The sequence below is a fragment of the Amaranthus tricolor genome, chromosome 15 (genome assembly GCF_026212465.1).
Source record: "Amaranthus tricolor cultivar Red isolate AtriRed21 chromosome 15, ASM2621246v1, whole genome shotgun sequence".
NCBI classification, from domain to species: domain Eukaryota; kingdom Viridiplantae; phylum Streptophyta; class Magnoliopsida; order Caryophyllales; family Amaranthaceae; genus Amaranthus; species Amaranthus tricolor.
The window spans coordinates 5,681,258-5,702,797 of NC_080061.1; the positions used below are offsets into that span (position 1 = coordinate 5,681,258).

At 35.0% G+C, this 21,540-nt stretch overlaps 4 protein-coding genes and 1 long non-coding RNA gene across 5 annotated transcripts in view; 3 read left to right on the forward strand and 2 right to left on the reverse strand.

Moving 5' to 3' along the window:
• LOC130801367 (F-box/kelch-repeat protein SKIP25-like) overlaps positions 1–987 on the forward strand; it is a 2,353-nt gene extending 1,366 nt beyond the window's left edge. The window contains exons 1-2 of the mRNA XM_057665208.1: positions 1–440; positions 848–987. The exon at positions 1–440 is cut by the window's left edge and continues 1,366 nt beyond it. Of these exons, the coding sequence (XP_057521191.1) occupies positions 1–49 (49 nt within the window). The 3' untranslated portion in view covers positions 50–440; positions 848–987. The remainder of the gene's footprint in view (positions 441–847) is intronic.
• Positions 988–1,071: 84 nt separating this feature from the next.
• On the forward strand, positions 1,072–3,816 carry LOC130801365 (PKS-NRPS hybrid synthetase cheA-like). The gene is made up of 3 exons (XM_057665206.1): positions 1,072–1,791; positions 1,874–2,938; positions 3,066–3,816. Exons 1-3 carry the CDS (start codon positions 1,077–1,079, stop codon positions 3,737–3,739), a joined length of 2,454 nt encoding a protein of 817 aa, XP_057521189.1. The 5' UTR covers positions 1,072–1,076; the 3' UTR covers positions 3,740–3,816.
• Positions 3,732–8,818, reverse strand: LOC130801366 (protein MAIN-LIKE 1-like). Its single transcript, XM_057665207.1, has 4 exons — positions 6,453–8,818; positions 4,580–5,953; positions 4,073–4,492; positions 3,732–3,996 (listed from the first exon to the last, which is right to left on the reverse strand). Exons 2-4 carry the CDS (start codon positions 5,948–5,950, stop codon positions 3,838–3,840), a joined length of 1,950 nt encoding a protein of 649 aa, XP_057521190.1. The 5' UTR covers positions 5,951–5,953; positions 6,453–8,818; the 3' UTR covers positions 3,732–3,837.
• A 3,419-nt stretch (positions 8,819–12,237) lies between these two features.
• On the reverse strand, positions 12,238–16,348 carry LOC130801564 (phytochrome-interacting ankyrin-repeat protein 2-like). Its single transcript, XM_057665433.1, has 3 exons — positions 15,561–16,348; positions 12,863–13,034; positions 12,238–12,731 (listed from the first exon to the last, which is right to left on the reverse strand). Exons 1-3 carry the CDS (start codon positions 15,702–15,704, stop codon positions 12,514–12,516), a joined length of 534 nt encoding a protein of 177 aa, XP_057521416.1. The 5' UTR covers positions 15,705–16,348; the 3' UTR covers positions 12,238–12,513.
• Positions 16,349–17,982: 1,634 nt separating this feature from the next.
• LOC130801483 (uncharacterized) lies at positions 17,983–21,217 on the forward strand. The gene is made up of 2 exons (XR_009039623.1): positions 17,983–18,351; positions 20,859–21,217. It is a non-coding gene; the product is annotated as an uncharacterized LOC130801483 (long non-coding RNA).
• The last annotated feature ends 323 nt before the right edge of the window (positions 21,218–21,540 follow it).

Genomic DNA, 21,540 nt, shown 5'->3' on the forward strand with positions numbered 1-21,540 from the left:
TCATATTTTGCCTAGGATGAGTAGGGTCCACTCTGGTTTGAATACTTGAATGTTTATAGTAGGGCGAAAAAGGACCATTTGAGAAAGAGTATTTAACAATGGGAATTATTATTTGTCGCCACCTTTTTCATTTTATCGCCACCCCCTTCTAACAAAATTACCATATTATCCCTAGATTAAAAAAAATTACAAAAATGCCACTTAAGTTAAAAAATGTTTAAGAAATGTAAATGGCACTTAATAACATTGTTATCGCTTAATGACATTATTATCGGAATTATATATATATTGAATTTTCAGAGGCTTTATGGTAGTATATTCGAATTCAAACACGATACCTTCTCTCTAAAAACTCTCTAAAAACAATACGTAAAGTTAAACAAGCTAGAACTCTAGATCGAACATCAATGGCATACCAAGACGTGCATGATAACGATCCGGTAAGTAATTAATCGGTTCGATTTTTGCAAAAAAAAAAAAAAAAAAAAAAATAGGAACGTAGTCGCACAAACCAGTCGCACAAAACGTGCGACTGGGAGTCGCACGTTTTGTGCGACTGGTTCGTGCGACTGCTTCATAATTTTTTTTTTTTTTTTTTTTTTTTTTATTTGAATAAAAAAAAAATAAATAGAAGTCGCACAAAACGTTTTGTGCGACTTCTATTTATTTTTTTTTTTTTAACTTCGAATTATAAAATTTATTTTGTTTAATTAAATTATTTTATTTTAATCTATTGTTGTGCTATAATAATGGTGTTTTATTATAATTATTTTGTAGAAATAATTATTTTTTAAGTTATTATTATTTTGATATATTATGATAATGTTATTATAATTATTATTTGCAGGACTTTGAAAATTTAGGAGATAATATAGATTATTCTGATAGATTTGTTACCGATAGAGAATTTGATTCTGTAGATGATTTACATACTTGGGCTAATGAGATAGCACTAACAATTGGATTTCAATTTACACGTGCTTCATATAAAAAAAAAGAAGGGCGTTCTAGAGTGAGTCTGTACTTAAGATGTCACCGTTACGATAAAAGAAGTGTTGATTTGCATAACTTAGACAATGCTCCCCGACCAGGTTCCAAAAGTAGGGTGTAAATTTATGATTTTAGGAACTAGTCGTAACCCAAAGGAAAGACCTTGGACGGTTAGAGTGTTTCCTGGTGAAAAAGGAATACATAACCATCCGTTCTTCATGTACATAGATGGTCAAATAAGAGTAAATAGGATGACTGTGGATATCAGGCAGCACATACGAGATCTAAGTGCAACTGGCATGCAACCAGCATTTATAATGTCTTCAATTAGAAGAAATTTTCCTCGTTTTTATGCTAGTATGAATCAAATTTACAATGAGAGACAGTCAATGAGGAGAGAAGAGATGGATGGTAGGACTCCTCTTCAACACTGTCTGTATATGGCCACGGAGCATAATTATGTAGTTTGGAGGGACTTGGATAGTGAGGATCAGTTGACTAGATTATTGATTGCGAATCCAACTTCTATCCAGATGCTACGTTCGTGGCCCCATGTTGTGTTGATAGACACAACGTACAAAACGAATAAGCAAAAGTGGCCCCTTTGCGAAATCATTGGAATGACGCCAACGAATCATAATTTCTTGGTTGCATTATGTTTGATGCGAGATGAGGCGGCTGTGTCTTATTCTTGGGTGTTGGAGAGGTTGAGGGATATTTACGGGACAGTGCAGACGCCGGATGTAATCGTAACGGATCGGGATGAGGGTTTGTCTGCAGCTATTCATGCTGTCTTTCCAGGTAAACATGTTTTAATTATTAATTATCGTCGATCTATGTATTATATATTTCTGAATTAATTTTAAATTTATGTTTAATGCAGATGTACGACATCTATTATGCGTATGGCATATTGGCAATGACGTGGAGAACATGGTCGATAAATTGTGTGGCGGCAAGAAAAATCAACAGGGCCAGTTATTCAGGCAAACAAAATGGAACCCCTTGGTTAACAGTATGACGATCGCCGATTTTGAAAACAGATGGGAAGGGATTGTGTCCACTTGGTCGACTAGGAACCGGAGAGTCGTGCAATATTTGGCAGGAACATGGATTTCTCACAAAGAGAAATTTGTGCGTGCGTGGACGAATGATTGTTTGCACTTGGGTAACCAGACTACCAGTCGAGTTGAAAGTCAACACTCTTCCTTCAAGTACTACTTGGGTAGCGGTAATAGCTCATTCGATACGCTGTTTAAAAGGGCGCACGCACAAATTACGAATCAACAATCAAAAATAAGACAAGCTCTTGAGGAATCTAAGAATTCCATTTCAAGAACGTCGCGACTAAATTTTCTACGACCGTTGTATCGTCATGTTTCTATATTTGCCTTGGAACTATTGATGATGGAGCACAACCGGATGCTAACCCTGGGCAGTTGTCTTTTAGAAAAATGCGGTTGTGTCATTCAAAAAACCCACGGATTACCATGCGCGTGTTACTGTTACTTGTCTATCAGGTCTAATGGTGCTTTGTACTTGGACGATATACATCCGTTTTGGAAAACGTTAAAGTATTTAGATGCAGAAGAAGACGCGAACGAAGAAGTACGGCACGCAAACGCCGATGATAAAGAGTACTTTCAATCGTTGGTGGATGAAGTTTTAAAATCCGACCCCTCAGTACTACGACGCGTCTCTCAGGTACTTGAACATGAGCTGCACCCCGATGGTGACGACATACCTGAGCCCGAAGCAAGTCCACCGAGGAAAGGAAGACCAATGACAAGCAGAACCTTGAGGAGAAACAAAAGTGCGTTTGAGTACAGTAGATCGTCCTCAAGGGGTCGCGGATCAAGATCATCATCACGCGGGAGATCCAGTGGTAGATCAAGCAGCCGGTCGCATCAATCGTCAGTTGGAATTAACTTCAGTTTCAACTTATCAGGTACTCTTATTTCTTTTCATTTAATCTTATATTCAGTTTCAACTTATCAGGTACTCTTATTTCTTTTCATTTAATCTTATATGTTTTATATCAATATTGGCGTAATGATATATTGTTATTTATTCAGATGGTGCAGCAGGTCGTGATTTTTCACTTTTTCCGTGGCCAGATCACATTCCATTTATTCTTCCGCCATATCTGTTTGATTGGATTGATGTTATAGGTGACGGTAATTGTGGATTTAGAGCTATTGCCGCCACAGAGTTAGGGGGTGAGGAAGCATGGCCTCTGTTACGACGTGCAATGAGTTTGGAAATGGAAACGCATAGAGAACAATATGCACGCTTATATTTATCAGCAGATTCGGTGGAGGAAGCTATATTCAGAGTTGGTGCCCACAATAAAGGACCTGCTCCGTACGATCACTGGTTGGAAGCGACAACACTGTATTCTGCAGCAACATTTTTAAACATAGCAATTGCGTATTATGGCTCTGCGGATGGTCATCCAATGTACAATTGTTTAGTGCTTCCTTTAAGAAGAACAGGGGGAATGCATGGCGTAAATAAACTTATACATATTCTTTGGTTAAACGGGAATCATTATGTTCAGCTTTTAATGAACGATGATTCATCTCCACTGCCGCCAGTCCAACAAAATTGGAGAGCAGCTAACAATTCATGTGCAGATTTAGAAAGACAATATCGTAATAGGATATCACTTTGGAGTAGAATGTGCAACATACAACGACAACAGCATAATAACACCGCCGGAGACGCGGTGAATTTAGATTCTCCATAGTGTTTATATATAATTCAATTGTTCAAACGATTAAAAAGTTGTTCATACATAAAGATTAAATACAACAATTGTTCATGCATTACAAAACAGGTAAATGTCTATAAGGGGCTGCGCCCTCTACACTCTTGCCATTCGGAAAACAACTCTCTAAGATCCTCTAAATACATATCAGCAGCATCTCTTTCCCGAGGCGTCATTTGAGCAATAGCTGGCATCCTGAGCAATGGTGCAAGTCGAGTTGGAAATTCAGCAGCAAACTGTAAAACCAGACAATTGCAAAGTCAATACACGTTATGAAACATAAAAATAAAATATATAATTAGGAATACTAACATATTCGACTCTGTTATCAGCAGCACCAAACGCAGCAGCAGGTCCTTCACCTGGGATGAGAAAACAGTGGGAAGACACTCTAAACCAGTCCACGTAATCCGGGGCAGCCTCTGATGGAACCGATGCGCGACGCTGTGCCTGCTCCACTACGCGGGCACAGTAAGGGAACCTACTCCACATCTCCGTAAACATACAGGAAGAAGCGAATGTAACTGAGTAGGAGCCCTGTGCTGGTCGCAGAGCTTGGGTAGGTCTCAGCGGAGCCGGGGGAATCTCCTGTGCAAAACCGAGCTGCCTCACTGTCCTCTCAGGCAAATAGACCTCCACGATATCGAAACAGGTGATACCACCGATATACGAGGTACGTGGGTGCTCGTTCAATAAAGACCTATCATAAGTCAAGTACGGAGTCCACTCCACCTGCTCACAATGAATATAATACATAATCAACATAACATCTCTGCCCTTGACAAGTTAAACAATTAAGTTTGAATTCATGTACAAAACCTGTGCCTCTGTCATGGCATCCAGTATGCTCCTACAGTCTATCAGTCTGCTCAGCTCGCGGATTGGCTTCGGCGGGGACCACATCTCTGCCCTTGTCTTGTTCGGCATGTCAGCTTGACGCGGATGGGGGCGGAAGGCTGGGAAGTACTCGTAAATCCATGTCTGCAACAGTGTCAAGCAACCAGCAATAGTCTTGCACCCAGTCCTTGTCGCCATACCCAGTTGGCGATACATGTGAGCAAGCGTCACTGCACCCCAAGCAATATCAGCCTCATCAGCGGTAACAGTAACAACAGGGTGAGGACGCATCCCGACTCTAGTCTTATCCACGAGCAACGTGGAACCTACTATAGCCATGTAGTAGGCGGTACGTTGAGTATCCATAGACTGAGAACGGTGGCATAGCTGCAACAGTGCACCAACATTAATGCTGCCGCTTGTGAAGTGCCCCTTCGCACGCAGCTCCGACAATGGCATACCAAAAAGGCCGGCCAGGCCAAGCTGCCATTCATTATCAGACGGTTGCACGGGAAGTGAACCGTCAATGCCAATTCCCAAGATGCGTTGCACGTCGTGCAACATTATGGTCATCTCCCCCCACGGCATGTGGAAGGTGTTGGTGTTAGGCTGCCACCTTTCCACAAATGCCGTAATGAGAGCACTGTCGATGTGCTGGTGCATTATATACGGCAGCCGACCAAGGGGAGTACCAGGTAACACTCTGTACAATTCATCAGACATGTCCTGAAGTCTAATGATTGAATCCAACGTTTTCTTCCGAGCACGACATTCCAAAATCGGAGGGGTGCGCTCCGATCCCTCAAATATAGCCTTTGCTACGTGCCCACCGTAGCTGGGTATTAAAGTAGTATCAACAGGGCCCCCGGGCTGGGCTGATGTGATTAACCAGTCCGTGTCCGCGGACTGCGATCGCCTCCTCCCCCGTGGAGCCGCATCCTCAGCCTGGCTTACTCCTGCCTGATCAGAAGTGCCACTCGAGCCCTGCCCTCTACTCTTGAACTTAACAGCATGGCCTCTTACGATCGTCCAATCAACAGGATGACATGCAGACTCATCCTGACCAAGAGACTCTTCCCGACTAAGAGACTCGTCGTAATCAGTATCATCGTCACCTGAGCCGACCGTATGACTATGTAGGCTACTTTGGCGCTCAAAGCGACTACGCACTTGCTCTAGGGTACTTGAACGTTGGGCCTGACTATGTATGGCCGCTTGTTCTTGCCTTGCTCGCCTTGCAGATCCCGTAACCCCCCTCTCATGGGGATCACCTCTCAGTAAAGTAGGCCTAGATCTATTGCCGCTTAATAAACCTCTAAAAAACCCTTTTCCTTTACCTTGATTTCCAGCCATTTACTAGAATTTTCATAATTTAAATTAAGACAACATTTTAAATTACTTAAAATCAAATAAATTAAAAACAAGCAACACGTAAAATATTTCACATTTACAAATAATTAAACAATTATTATATTCATAAATATTTAAACAACTCAAATTTAATAAATTAATTACACTAAACAAATTCATTACAATAAAAAAAAAAAAAAATTAAAACCGGTCGCACAAAATGTGCGACACCGGTTCGTGCGACCGGTTTTAATTTTTTTTTTTTTTTTCTTTTTCGAATACGTAAATCAATAACTACTTCTTACAACAACATTATCATAATACATATTATTACAACATTTACTAAATAACATTAACTAACAACAAACTCTTTCAAAAATTTTTTTTAAAAAAAAAAAAAAAAAAAAATTTGGTTTTGGCCCAGTCGCACAAAACGTAACGTGACTGGGCCGAATCCAATATATTTTTTTTTTTTTTTGCTTCGATTGATTTAAAAAAAACTTACCTCGAATTTTTGTTGACGATTTCGATTCCAAAGTTTTAGCTCCGCTTAATTTTATGTGAAGAATTTGATTTTATGGAAGTGATGAAAGTGTTATTGAGTGGATTTGAAGTGTTTTTATATAAGTTATAAGCTTAGTGGCATTTTCGTAATTTTTTAAATTTCAGGGGTAAAGTCGTAATTTCATTCAAGGGGGGGTGGCGATAAAATGAAATTGGTGGCGACAAATAAGAAATGGGTTTAACAATTTCCTTTTTTTGGTTTAAATTGATTAACGATGCGTTTTGAGATTAAAAGGTATGATGATTAAAAAAAAAAATTAGAGGGCGTGCAGATTGGTTAATAATCTCTGACCACTTATTTCTTTTTGTAGTGGTTGTTAGAGCTATGGGTGTTTATAACCTGCTATCCGAAAAGTGGAGTATTTATTTTAAAAGCCCGTGTTCCGGCCTGATTTATTTGGCTACTCGAATGAATCGGGTCAGGACACCGAATACTCAATTTTATTTTTTGCAAAACAAAATTTAAAAGAATAAAAGAAAAAATTAAGAGTTGAGCCTTTGTGAATAGTATTAGACTATTAGATACTGGTCATTTTATTTTTCTTTCTTAATACTTACTTTTAGACTATTAGCTACTGACGTCATTGTTTTTAGAGAAGCTACTGACTTCTTTTTTCTCTCTTAATATTAGTTACTGATGTTTTATTTCTTCTTGATCTTAAATTTAGTTGTTGGTAACCCACTTGCAATTTTTGAAAAAAAATTCCTCAAATGTAACGGGTATCCCGTTTTACTTAATTAAGTGGCCCATGACCCAACCCGGTTAAGACAGGTCGGGTACCCAACCCGTAAAATATTGTTGTTATTGAAAATTGACCCGCCATTTAAGATGCGGATCGGATTTTTTTAAACACTCCTAGTTAGAGCATCTTTATCCATGAACAACAAAAAAATTTTCACCTCTCTTTTCTCATTTCTCTGTTCTCCACATCAAGTAAATAAAAAAATGAAAACTATTTTTTTAATAGCAAACAATATGATTAAATCTCACTATCTTTTCTCATTTACCCTAACTAAAAAACTATTTTTTTATCTAAATAAAATATTATATAGTGGGTCTCAATTTATAGAGAAAAATATTTCTAAATTTCTGGTAAATTTCTTTTCTAAAAATAATTTGTGAATTTTGAATGATTATCTATAACCGCCTCGAATTATGAAGGCAAACACTAATTAGAATTTAGTATTAATCAAGCAGAAACTTACTTTTGCCAACATAAATAAGGGGTTACTTAAAGGTCAAACCAATATTCAAGTAAAATACTTGAACCAAACCAAAGCAATATAACGGAAGTCTTAACTGTCCAAAATATAGGAAAATTACAACAAAATTGGAATAAGTCCAAAGTTCAAATTACATCCTTAAAATAAAGTAAATCTAAACAACTAAACTAATAGTCTCTCAAATACAATAAAGAGATCTAAATAAAAAGGGGAGTCAAACTCCAACTCGGGTTTATCTTCCACTCGCATATTCATTCTCCGTCGAGGTGCCATAGGGGTTTACTCTAAAAGCAAAACCATTGGAAAAACATACAAAGCATAGTATCAGCAAAAAGGCCGAGTATAAACACACTAGTGTCCGTCAAACAAGTTATTAAAACCTTTTTGATTTGAGTAAATTCATTTTGAAATATGCTTTTTCATTTGATAAATCATATTATCATTCCCAGTTCAATGGCTATAGTCATTCAAATTCTCATTTTTCATCCTAAATCATAAGATCTCAATGGATTCAAATCAATTTCAAACTCATATCATAAGTTTACATGGGTACTCTGTGAGTCATCCTGTGACTCGTTTGGTAGTCGGTCTACTATCCGCGACATGTCCGGCAAGTATAACACAATGGTATTGTGAACAATACGCACTCAGCATTGGTGAGACCAAGGAACACATTGTAGCAAGCAAACAACGAACCATTGGCTCCCAGGTGGTACTGCTCGAACGAGCACAAAGAGTGCTCAAACGAGTAGATGAGGAACAACATCCTCTGAGTATTCTTCATGCTATTGTGTCATACAACTCTCTCTCTCTCTCTCTCTCTCTATATATATATATATATATATATATATATATATTTCATTGCAGTATGTAATTGGTGTATAACTAAGCTAAATGCTTAAGCCTCTTGTATCCCCTACTTACCATGTAATTCTCTACTCCGATATCTTTAACTTGCACATATACTCCAATGATGTAATTCCTTCAACTTGTGTTGAGCTTTCAACTCTTATAATTTCTAAACACATGATGAATACATTGGCTTACAATGGTGAATGTAGCCTTGGTGAACCACTTTAAATCATGATTTTAATATTTGTATTAGTCGTTCATACTTAAAATCACTTTGATACTGACAAATAATCTTATTTCATTAGTACACCTTCAAATCACGATCTTCAACTACATGGGCACCTTTAGGCTTTGTTTTCTCTCCTGTTAGGCTCCTCTAACAAATACTGCTATGTTTCATTATTGAAAAAAGGGATTCATTTTGATATATTTATAAATAATAGTTTCTTATAAATATAATAAAGTGTGGAAAGAAAGATGGAAAAAAAATGAGAGAATCCAATTAAAAATAGGCACTGGTTAGGTTGACTGAGGATGGCACGAGAATTTTTTTTTAATGGCATGGCGTAGCACGAGATTTGTTGACACGATCTGTGAAGCTTGTCGTTTTATAATTAAATTTGATAAGAAAAACTAATTCAGTGAAATAGCTTATAAATTACAATATACTTCTAATACAGAAAACACTTCATATATTTCATACAATAAAATGAATTGTGAAGTAACAATTTTATTCCACCCCTGAATTCTCTAACATGCTTAACATGAGATTCAATTTATGGTTAACCATTTTCCATTTGTTTGATTGCTAATACTGAATAGTTGTAATGAAAAATAGTTTTAGTGTAAAATGTGATATGTCATGGTCTCATGGAAGCTGTTAACTATAAACATGTATTTTTGTCACAATTTTCATTATCATTCATATTATATACTATCAATTAGAAATATTCATGAATCTAATCCAAATAAACTTAAAACCAGACTCAAATCCATTTATTTTATGTCGATCATGACTTGAAATGAATCCTTAAGGCCTGCAAATTTTGGACTTAGATCCAAACCCATCAAGTTGGTAGATCTGCTGAATATGCAATTTTATATGGGTTTTTAATGTGTTATAAATGGATTTTAATTTTATTGTTCATATATTATTATTTTTATATTTTTTAGGTCCAACTAGGTTTATAATTGATATATAGGTCAATCATAGGTCTGAAATAGGTCCAAATAAGAGTGATTTTAAAAGTCCTAGGCCGAGTTTAGGTTGTGTCGTGTGTAGCTCGAGTTTTGTTCTAGTTTAGATTCAAAGCGGGTATGATTTTGGTCTAAATCTAAAGATTCTGGAACTAGACTCTAAATCATTATTATTTTGATTTGTGATCCAGATCCAAACACATTGAATCACCAAAACTTGATCTAAACATTAAAATTAGGTTAAATTTGAGGTAGGTCAAATAAAATCTCAAATTCATAATGATCTCTGAGAAAATCGAGATTTATCTCAATTTGAGTACGTATCACTTTACCTAGACAAGATTTTAAAATTGAATTTCACTCGATTCCTCTCCTTAGCCTACTCTATAATCCAAAACAATAACCGAAACATATGGTACAACCCCAATCAATAGTAACCAGGCGAAAGGTCTTTGCCTCTTTGGCATAAATAGAAGCGAGACATAGAGAAATTAGATGGTAGTCGCAGTATGTCTAGGTCCTCGGCTCGAGAAAGGTCTTTAAAGAGAGAAAAATCTGTAACTTACAAATAGAATAAATAGAATACGTACTAATACTAAAAATAAAGATAAAAGTAAAGAAGGAAGTAAAGAGCGATAATTAATGGCAATGAACAATAACAAACAATAGGTAAAAGGGACAAATTTAGTAATCTAGGACGTGGATAAGGCGCCGCCAACTACCTCTATCCCTGGTCAGGTCCTTGGAGAGGTGAAGTTCATGCAGGTCACTTTTAATCTGTTCCTCCTACGTTGTCTTAGGTCTTCCTTGACTTCTCTTGCCCTCCAATATGATGCATTCGATTTTTCTTACTGGGATGTCATGTGAACACTTTAAAATTGTAAGTGATCACTTTAGGGTTATAAGTGATAACTTTAAGAGTATAAAAAGTCATCACTTTAAAAATAAATGTAAATTAACTCAATCCAATTAAAATAGTTTCACCATGAGACTGTCTCATATGAGTAATTTTGTATAATTTTTTGCCAAATTATGGGCTTTTCTATTTATACTCCCCTGTCCGATAAAATAGCAAGGGTATACAATTACACATCATTATTAAGAAAATAATCGAGACAATTAAATTATTTGTATAAGATTAAAATTGAAAAAGTATGTAAAAAGATGGGTGGACAAAAGTTTTATAAATAGTTTGATTATCTAAAATATAAATAATTCAAATGAAATAAACCAATTAAAGTAAAATGTTGATAAAGTTATTGAAGGAAGTAAATTACGTGCATACTCAAAAACCCAACTTTTTGTGCCTCTGTCTTTAATGCTACTCCGAATCTACGATTTCAAAGGAGTATTTGTTAAGGCAAATTAGTACTTTTTTTAATAATGAAGCAAATTTAAGTTCACCAAAGTTTCTATTTCAAGTTTCAACCATCTTACTTTTCCATTGAAGGATATCAAATATATTCCATATTGTAAATCCTAACTCCTAATAAATCGTTGATTTTAATTAATTGTAAATTAACATGGAGTAGTATTTATTGATTTATTGAATATTGTAATGGCTATATTTCTTTATTTAATCTAATAGTTATATTTAGAACTATTATTAATTGCGCAATAATATTATATTTTGTGTATCAAACACTATTCCGTTCACTTTAGCTTTCATATTTTATTTTGCACACATGACAATACAATTATTAGAGTGTTATTATCTCTAATTTAACATAATTAAAAACTAAAAAAAAAAAATTACTTAAAATAATCGAACATTTTCTTTTATTCAAAAAAAAAATCCAACATGTTCTTGATTTTCTTATAATAATTCCACCTATTGATTAACCATGAATAATTTGAACTTTAGAGGGCATTTGTTTAGAGTAAACTTGGGTAACACGATGACCTGCTATAGCAAGTCATCCAATTATCGAATTTACTCTAGGAAAATACCCCTCAAAGTTGAGATTATTTATAGTTAATCAATAGGTGGGATATTGTAGAAAAATCATGAATAAGTTGAATTATTCTAGGTAATTTTTTCAAACTAAAAAAGGTGATAATAAATTTTTGTATTGAGACGAAATAACTAAATTGAATTGAAGGAATTTGTAACTCCGAGAGTTATAAGACTTACAAAATGCAGAAATATTATAACAAAATCATCAGATCATTAATCTATATTTAATTTTGTACTATAGTTGACCTTAGTATTTATGGACTAATTAATTTTATATTAATATAGACAACTTTCATGTTGATAATCAGGGGAATGAAATTAGCTCTTTCCAGTGGTGAAAAACGAACATTCTTCACAACGGTAATCAGAAAAGTCTTTAACCATTAAACCAACTCGTAAATCTCAAGTCTCAACTTGATAATTTTCCGTATAGGAAAAGTATACTACACATTCTACTCGAAACAACAAAATATCAAGAGTAAAAACACTCAAATCCTAATGGAAAATTGTTGCCGCTGAAATAAACATAGCATATCATATGGGAGTGATTTACACAAAAGCAGTCCATGATATGTAACATGACTCAAGTATTCAAATCATACATGAAACAAGGAAATCACACAGCAAGCAAGAATTATTTATACATGAAACTACTTTTGAAGCACAAGCCCATGGCTCCATCATCACAACACAAGGAGAAGAACTCCGAAGCCCACACCATATTCCACAGCATAAACTGAAATGTATTTAAAAATGGGCGAGAGCGACAGTGTCAGTTTTCAGAGCTGTATGATGAAGCCTCACTAGAAGATGACGAGCTGTCCTGCAAACGCTTGAGCTCATCATAAGCCCATTCGAGGCCAGGGCAATAATGAACTGGAGGGTTGAATCGACTGTCATTGATATCTGGGGGCAGGAAAGCACCATTTTCAACCAGAAATTTAACTGCTTCCCTATTCCTTTCCTTTGCAGCTAGGTGAAGGGGTGTCCCTGTAAAACCCCAGAAAAACAATGCAATGTTAAGGAGTTCAATCAACAAATAAAATGAAGCAATCAAGTTAGAACTTCTGATCTGATGATAGAAAAAATAAAGAAATTGTTCAAGGTAATATGATACTCACAGCGACATGGACCCCTGGTTCTGGCATCAATGTTCGCACCCCTTTCAAGTAGCACGTCCATGACTCTAAGATGACCTCCTTCAGCAGCCAGGTGTAGAGGGGTGACACCCTGTAATTTGGTACCCCATGCAGCTACATTTGCATCCATCCCATCATTAAGCAATCGTTTGACCTGAGATTATCCCCATAAAGTTCACAAACAAGTTTCAATGTAAACAAATACTACTGGTTCGCAAAACAGTTCTCTAAAAGAAAACTAAATCAGCCTCAACTATGCTCCATAATAAAAGCAATGAACTGTACACTAGTCACCATGGTCCACAAGGAGTCAAGTCCCACTATTGTGAAGTTGTTTAGACAATAAGACCTACAGCGTGTTGCTCAATTGTATACAAATACAAGATCTCTAAAGTAATAATTCCTAGATTGAAGGATGAGACTGAAGAGTTTGTGGATATGGCTCAATCCAGATACAGTCTGGGAAGTAGGGATAACAATTCACTATAAATTCGATGCTGATCCAACTCAATCTATAAAAAAAATTGAGGAAAAACTGTCGTCATAATAAATTAGACTCGACTCAAACTCCAATTTAATCCGACATTTGAAACCGACTTTGTCTACAATATTTAAGTTTCTAGTTTATTTTACATAAATTTGTATTTTCTAAGATTAATTTAGACATAAAAGTGATTTTTGTTTATAGGTTCATCATTGACGTGTATGTAATGGAACCTCATCATAGAAGACTTTTCTCCAAGACTTCAATGTCATTAAAACTTTGATGTGAGTTTGCAAATTATTTAAGGTAGAATTTTGGCAAAAGTAGCGTACTCGAGTTATTAAGTTGAAGTTGGATTGCTCAGACTATTTTTCTTTGTTAAATAGATTTTTAAGCAAATCGTACACAATTTAGAAGAAATGATGTTGTGATTTTTCATATTGTTACACGAATATAAGTACAAAATAATTTATAATGATTTGATTCCTCTGGAGATACAAGAGTCCATGATGAAGCAAAGTTGAATTACGTAAGTTCGAGTTCAGGTTCGATTTTGAGTCGGAATTGAAGAAAAAGTAACTTTTATTCGGAGCAATGTCGGAGTTGAGTATTTGCCATCCCTACCTAGAAGACAAATCTCACACATTTTCCTTGCAGCGAAATTGATTCAACGATACTCAAGTAAGGGTAACACCTACATTTATGGCCAAAGGCCCTAAATAGATCCAATAAAGGACAATAATTCAGTAGGGTGGCCTTTCTTAATAGTTAATGTCATCTAAATTGGGTTTTTCTACAAAAATCAGGAGCACAACGTAAATCATGTATAGTTGACCCTGTAGATAAAGCAGACCACAATAAGATAAAAAAATGTGATGATGGAGGCTAATATGATAGGTTTGGCAATGGTTTGGCTCTCCTTGATAAGACACGCCACAAGACTTAATGTTCCTAAGAACACAAATTTATACAACACAATGAATTAAGCATAGAAACTTCCTAATTTTTGCTTTCTAATTCAAGGAAAGGAAAAGAGACAAGGGATTGAGGGCTCAAGAAGTTTGGTGTACATTAAAATGAGTGTAGATGTGAACATAAAAATGAGCGAGTTTCCATTTAGATAGTTTGGTGTACCCTTTTTCCAAAGAAGTTGAGTTATGTTCAATGGAAGGTCTAGTCATTGGAGGATAAGGTTTTATCTGCAATTAAATCATTGTAATGGATTTGAGCCCATTGAAAGCTATATGCTTGTAGATAGTATACATCATGGTATACAATTACACATGTTTTTGCTCCTATGGTGTTGCAGTATGGTATCAGTTGTTCAAAGTGCACAAGGTCAATAGAAACATTTGTCAAAAAAAGTAGAGGTCATCATAGCAAATCAACGATGTGTAAGAAGCAATAATAAAGCTTAATTACATGAAAGATGTTTGTTGTCTTGAATGTGTGAATTCCTTATGAAAGAGGAACTGTTGAAAATACAAGAAACAAAAAAAACATGAGAACAGCTAGAGAAGGTTATCGTTCTTCAATGTTTCTTGCAAATGTGGAGATGAAAATGCAAAAAAGTCTGATTTTGTAACTTAAAGAAATGGTGTAAAAAGCAATTTCTTGTTTAGTTTATGCACATGATTGATGAGAGCTGCCAAACCTATCCTTTCGAGAAGGTGGAGTTGGAAATTGGGATACACAGTGATGCACTTAAAAGAATCCCAAATGTTGGTTGACAACATCACTTTTTAAAATTTAGTGCCCTCCGGACATGTGAGGACACGTGTATCCATCAGTACAAAGACCTAAGCAAACTTCGAACTGAAAAACCCTCCAAAAGAAGACCTTCAACACACAAAGCACGCATAAGCCTCTTCAATCCTTCGATAAAGCTTGCAACAATAAAAGAATAAAAAGGAAAAGCTAGAACAACACTTCAAGAACACCATCCAATTGACAGCGCAAGTCCCAAATATGGCCGAAATAACAATATTCCACCATGCATCTTATTTCTAACCCACAAAACCAAAAAAGGAAACTAGTAAACCAACTGCTAAGGCAGGTAATATGAACAGAACCAAACAAACGTATTTATAGGCATCACTAAAAAGAATACCAAGTACAACAATAAAATTAACCACTACTAAAATCAATATACTTCACAATCAAGAAGTACAATAAGTAGGTAACAAGATAATATACCTCTTTAACATCACCCTTGCGAGCACCGATGTGAAGCGGAGTCCAGCCCCTATCATCAGTATCAAAACCCAACCGAATTGATCGTCTCCTCGACAATCTTCGCCTATTAAACCCCAAATCATCTTCTCGAGTTGTAAGTAACATGATTAATAGACAACACAACCCTTTCCTAGGGAAAATATCACCAATTGATGAAACTCTAAACCAATATTTTTTCTCCTAACAACGCAAAATCCCCCTTTCAATCAATCAAACAACCAAGTGAAAACCTAAGGCTGAAAATCGATGAACCCAGTCAAGAAAATCAACTGTATTGCATGATTTTTCGGATAAATTACTCAAATAAAGCAACTTTCAGACGAATAACTCAATAATTGAAAGTAGAAGAAGACACAGGGAATTTGAATTAACGAGAAGTGAAGTAATTAGCCATATTGTAAGGAGCGAGAGGATTCAAACCAGGACCAAAAACACGGAGACTATTGACGAGGATGATTGAAGAAACCGTAGCAGTTGAGAATAGAGAAATTATGAACATCATAAATTTAAGCAAATTCCTAACTGAGAATCCGATATCGAATCGAGTAGAAGAAAATTCGGGAATTCGAAACAAATTCAAATAAATCCTCGATCGAATGACGAAAACATATGCGATTGCTACGGAGAAAAGATATATTTGGGGATTTTATGTGTAAATTGTATTCGACAGAGCTAGGGTTAAACAAACGAAGAAATTGGGGCTGGGCTTTTGAGATTGAATGGCGTGGAAAGTACGTACTACGATGACGTAAGATTAAAAAGTATAATCAAGATATTAAAAAATAATAATAAATAATGCAAATAAAGAACTATGCGGCCAAAGAGTTTTTCGGTTTGAGAAATATGTGCAAAGGAAAACATAAAAAATAAAACAATGCAGGTAAAAATTAAGGCTAATAACATAACTAAATAAATATAAAAGCAATCATAAAAGCTAAAAGCAGGTGAAGTAAGTGTTGGCATAGGTGACGTAGTGTTGGCGTAGATGACTATCCCATATCTAGAACATAAATACGATGTCTCAAACAAGTTTTATCCACAATCAAGTCCTTAGAGAGATAATTCGCTTGTGTTCTTCCTATTTTGCTCCCTCACGTTTTTTAGGCCTACCACTACTTTTCTTTCCTAAATCGAGATGCCTTCCACCCTTCTCACAGACATATTGGTGGGCTTCCGCCTTCGTTTTCTCCACTACATCCATCTTACGCTCATATATATTCTTAATTGGCCATAACTATGTCCTATACAATAAGACGAGTCAAACTACAACTCGATAGAATTTACCTTTTAATATAATCGAAACGCTTATATCACATAGCACCTCAATAATTGCTTCTCACTTAAGGTATCCAGCTTAAATTCGATGTATTACAGAGTAACATAGTGCTAAATCAAAATACTAGGATATAAATTAAATTTTAAAAAATTTATGATATAAATTACTCTGTTACTCCCATTGAATGTTCACACATAAAAATAATTTTCAATAAGAGAAAATGTATATATAATTAAAGTAAATAGGAGTACAAAATTTAAATATAAAAAGTTGAAAAATAAAAAATTTTAAAAAAACAAATAAGTGTTTTTTAATTTTAATTTTTAATTTTAAATATTTTTGATTTTATATTCGTTTTTTCTTTTTTTTTTAGCAATTAACCTGTAAAAGCCGGTCACCATTTGAGTAACAACGTTACTGGGTAAGTAAGCCTAAAATCGGAATTATTTATGGTTAATAAAAAATTAAAATTATTTTAAGCAAATCAATAAATAATTAAATTATTCTAGAGAATTTTCTCAAATCTATTTGTGTGAAGGTGAGGATTTTAGTTGTGTCAAAAGAAAACTAAAACTTGCAAACAAAAGCCTTTATAATATCCAATTTTAAGAATTTTAGTTTTATTTTTAACCTTAATCATTAGACTTTGATTTGAAGTAAGCTGAGTAGTACTATTTTTAATTCTAATTCGAATAGTTTAAATTATACTCTTACCGTTTTTATTTGATGCTTTCATATGGAATGTTCACATGATTTTAAAAAGTTGAATTTTTTTTGATGATAAAGAGATTATATTATTAAATAATAGTAAAAAAGTCAATGGAAAAAAAGTAAAGATCATATACATATATTAAAAAATATCAAAATTAAAGTTTGTGGAAAATATGAGAACAAAAATATAGAGTATATTTAAAATAAAATCAGTAGAAAGTATAAGAGGAACATAAGTATAAAAGAATATTAAAATTAAATTGATAAAGTTCATTTTATTAAAAATGTGGATATAAAAAAAATAACAAATAAATCTGTCTAAAATAATATAATGAAAACGTGAAATAGAAACCAAGTTGAGTATTTTAGGTATTAGGAGTAATTAACATACAAACTCATACATAACACTAAAACAATTTAACAATTTGACTAAACCTGCAAATACGAAAACCGACCAAACATCCAATAGACACCCTAGAATTATCATCTTATTTTATGTTTTTGTCAAGGATCTAAACAAAAAAAATTAGGGCGTGTGCTCTTCCTGTACACTGCTGGGCGCTGGCACTGGTAACCCATACAAAAATTGATTAAGTTTGGAACTTGAAATCAACGCAAACACATTCATTCTTGGAGGAAAAAATGACTAGAGGAAAGCAGAAGATTGAAGCTCAGAAACGAAATGCAGAGAAGAATCAAAAATCCAAGGGTTCTCAGCTTGAGGCTCGTGCTGTTGGCCTTAAAGTTGTCTGCCCCATCTGTAAGGTTTGTTTGCCTTTTTCCCCCAATTTTTCTTGCATTTTAGCATTTGGGTTTTAAATTTGCAGTTTAATTTCACTAACCCATTGCTTAATTTTGAATGGTTTGTGTAATTACATCTGGGATTCATGAGATTTTCTGGGTAGAGTATATTATGTTTATTGTTTACAATTTGGAATTCATGTGAATCCTATGAAATGGGTGATGTTAGATTTTTTTTTTCGTTGCATCTGGTGAGTTTAAACCCTTGATTTCACAAAATAGTTGAATCCTTGTTCGTTTGATTTGGATTGTATTCGGTATTAAAAATGAGATTTCGAGTTTTTAGGAAATGTTTAGGTTTTCATTGTCTTTGTGGAGGAATTGATCCTAGACCTTATAACCATGCCAATGTTTATGCCATCACATCTTATGGTAGCTGTGAGCTATTGTTCTCTTCCACTATGACATTGGCTTGAGGAGGGGCAAACATTTGTAAAGCTCATTCAAGATGTGGTGCTTGATTGATGCACTCATTGGCTTGATGCTTTCCGTGCTGCTTGCTATTCTTTGGATTGTTGATTGTTATAAGAAAAATGTGGTCAGATGCGGAATGTATTGATGTTTGGTTTTTTGTGACGTCCATTAGCTGAAGTATATGAGGTATTCTTAAGTTCTTATACCTCATAATATAACGGGACTTTGCTTATAAACGACTATGCTTATAATGTGTAATTTTTCCTTGAGTAATGGTGTTATAAGTTTATGAGATTATTAGAGGATTGGACTCATTTGATACAAAGTTCAGACACTTATTAGAAATTAGAATAGGCCTGCTATTTGTAGAATGCAAGCTGTAGTAAGATGATAAGCTCTGCTGGGCAGTGGAATAGTCTCATATGTCTTAGTCGTAGATGAACTTGGTATCTTGTCATATCATCAAAATGGTATGCCGTAGGGCGTAGTATTATAACCGACTTTTATGAATCTAGAAGCAAAGCTTGTCTTCAAATCTATAGGGTATGATTAAGTCTTTGTCACTATTGATGTACGTCAAGCATTAAGTGGGATCAAGCTGCAAAAAGAATCCATCATTCTCTACAAGGACCTTCATATTGAGGGATCATCTGGAGCATGACCTAAATTGAGATGTGAACATTTTGTCCAACCATAATGGAGCTCATATATTGTGTCTTCTGAAATGAGTGTGTGGCTTTTGGTTGTTCATTGTCTATTCATCCCAGGACCTGAATTTTCATTTCCAGAACTTGCTATTTGCTAGTTGTCACCAGCAACAACAAATCTTCAATTGGCAGATTGATGCATTTTAGTTGTTCTGTCAGGGTCTGGTTTCCTGCTTTTATGATTCTTGATGCGTTTAGCCTTGCTTGAATATGGAAATGTTTGGCATTATAGCATATCTTTCCTTCCTACTTCTACAAAGATCTGAGTCATCAACAATTGACTTTTCCAATGTAGACTAGAACTGAAAAGAGGGTTTGGTTATTCTCCCCGTGGTTGAGTTGATCCGTTCACTTTTGTGGTTCATAAAGATTTTCCCACCTCTAAAGAGCGATTTTTCTTTAAGAAGCTATGAATGAAACTCGATACTCTATAGCTATCCCTGTCTTTGAGCACAAGGTATCAGCAATTTGAGGTATTGGGTTCTCCAAGAAACTCAATTTCATCTGAAGGATGCTTTTTATCATAATTAATCATTAGTCTAGATACCAGAAAAAATAAGATAGATTTCATCTCATGCCTTCTTTGATATCCTTAATTGGGGAAATTCTTGTAGATCCAGCTCCACTGGGCTTCCTTTTTTGTCTTTGAAGCTCTTGAATAATGCTTCTTTATTAGTATATCTTTTGGAGTAGAGTGCAACTCGAGGGCTATTGTTATTCCATTGAATTAGGCTATGTGGCGATTAAGTATGCCTTTCTTGTCTATTGCTTGATAAATGATATAGAAGAAGATAAGTCGAATAACAATAGACAAGAAAGGCTTTTTATTGTGTGTGCATGCCGCTTAACTAGTTAAGTGCTGCAAAATACAAATCCCGCACACATTTACGTTTGACAGTTTGACATTGTGCCTTGGTATCATTTGTGTGCTTATCAGCCATCAGTTCTATCACCTCCTTTAGAGCACTTAACAAGCTTGATCCTGCTGTGTGTAATGTCGAGGGTGGCTTTCGTGGTGATCGGATGGTAGCATATGGGTGTTTGTAAGGTTGGGGTTGGGTTTTTTTATGAACATATTTTGGGTGCAATGTATTATACACATGCCTTAATTTCACTCAAACTCATACTTACAGAATAAATCGGACTTTTTGGTACATTTTCGTTGATCCAAGTGTTTTCACATGCATTTTCCTTTCATTCATTGCAAATTTTCTGTCTCATGAAACTGACAATTCCTGATGCTCTTGGTTTATGTAACCTTATTACAATCGTTGACAGTTGAAAGACTTATCCGGGTGCGCATGCTTTTATTTATATTTATATTTATATTTATATTTTGGCCGTCTGCAGGCACAACTAGCAAATGAAAAACAGCTTGTTGATCACTACGGCTCGAAGCATCCTAAGGAAAAGCCACCAAGCAACTCAAGTTGACACATTGGTCAAAACCAGTTTTCATGGTTTAGAAAATCCTCCATGATAATACTGCTGAAACTGAAATCTCTATATTGTACTAAAACATGCTTCTATCTGTATACATTTACATTATGGTTGTTGCTCCCTGTTTTGAATAATTTGAGGCACCTAGACTCCTGTGTCTGTACTTATGGAGAAAGGAATTCAGTTTTCTCCTTAATCTTGCAACTAAAGCTGTAAATTCTGTGTATGGCGAGCCATTAATCGTATGTTTGTTGCATGGTCTTCCTGAATTGTGCACCAACTAATTGAAATTGGGTGTTTTTCAGTTGTGATATAAATTTAGAAAGAGCTATTATTGTAAGAGATTGTCTCTCGGTGAGACAACTTCAAAACAAGAAGCTCATATGCTAATAACTATATTAGTTAGGTTATTCAACTCAGGGAGACCTTCTCACACAAGAATTGGTGATTTAGAAAACTACATGTCATAGGACTCTGGTTTGTCTTTGTTTATTTATGTTTGTTTATCGAAGATAATGAACTTTGTAGAGTCTTCAAATTGACGTCAACAATTGAAGATATATTATACTTGACTAATGGTATAAGCCATTAT

Coding starts and splice junctions, on each gene's coding strand:
- LOC130801366 (XM_057665207.1), bottom strand. CDS start 5,950: ATGGCTGGAAATCAAGGTAAAGGAAAAGGGTTTTTTAGAGGTTTATTA. Junction 4,493..4,579: donor ATGCCATGACAGAGGCACAG/GTTTTGTACATG, acceptor CATTGTGAGCAG/GTGGAGTGGACTCCGTACTT. Junction 3,997..4,072: donor CTGATAACAGAGTCGAATAT/GTTAGTATTCCT, acceptor CTGGTTTTACAG/TTTGCTGCTGAATTTCCAAC.
- LOC130801365 (XM_057665206.1), top strand. CDS start 1,077: ATGCTCCCCGACCAGGTTCCAAAAGTAGGGTGTAAATTTATGATTTTA. Junction 1,792..1,873: donor TATTCATGCTGTCTTTCCAG/GTAAACATGTTT, acceptor TGTTTAATGCAG/ATGTACGACATCTATTATGC. Junction 2,939..3,065: donor CTTCAGTTTCAACTTATCAG/GTACTCTTATTT, acceptor TTATTTATTCAG/ATGGTGCAGCAGGTCGTGAT.
- LOC130801564 (XM_057665433.1), bottom strand. CDS start 15,704: ATGTTACTTACAACTCGAGAAGATGATTTGGGGTTTAATAGGCGAAGA. Junction 13,035..15,560: donor GCAAGGGTGATGTTAAAGAG/GTATATTATCTT, acceptor GGATAATCTCAG/GTCAAACGATTGCTTAATGA. Junction 12,732..12,862: donor AACCAGGGGTCCATGTCGCT/GTGAGTATCATA, acceptor GGGGTTTTACAG/GGACACCCCTTCACCTAGCT.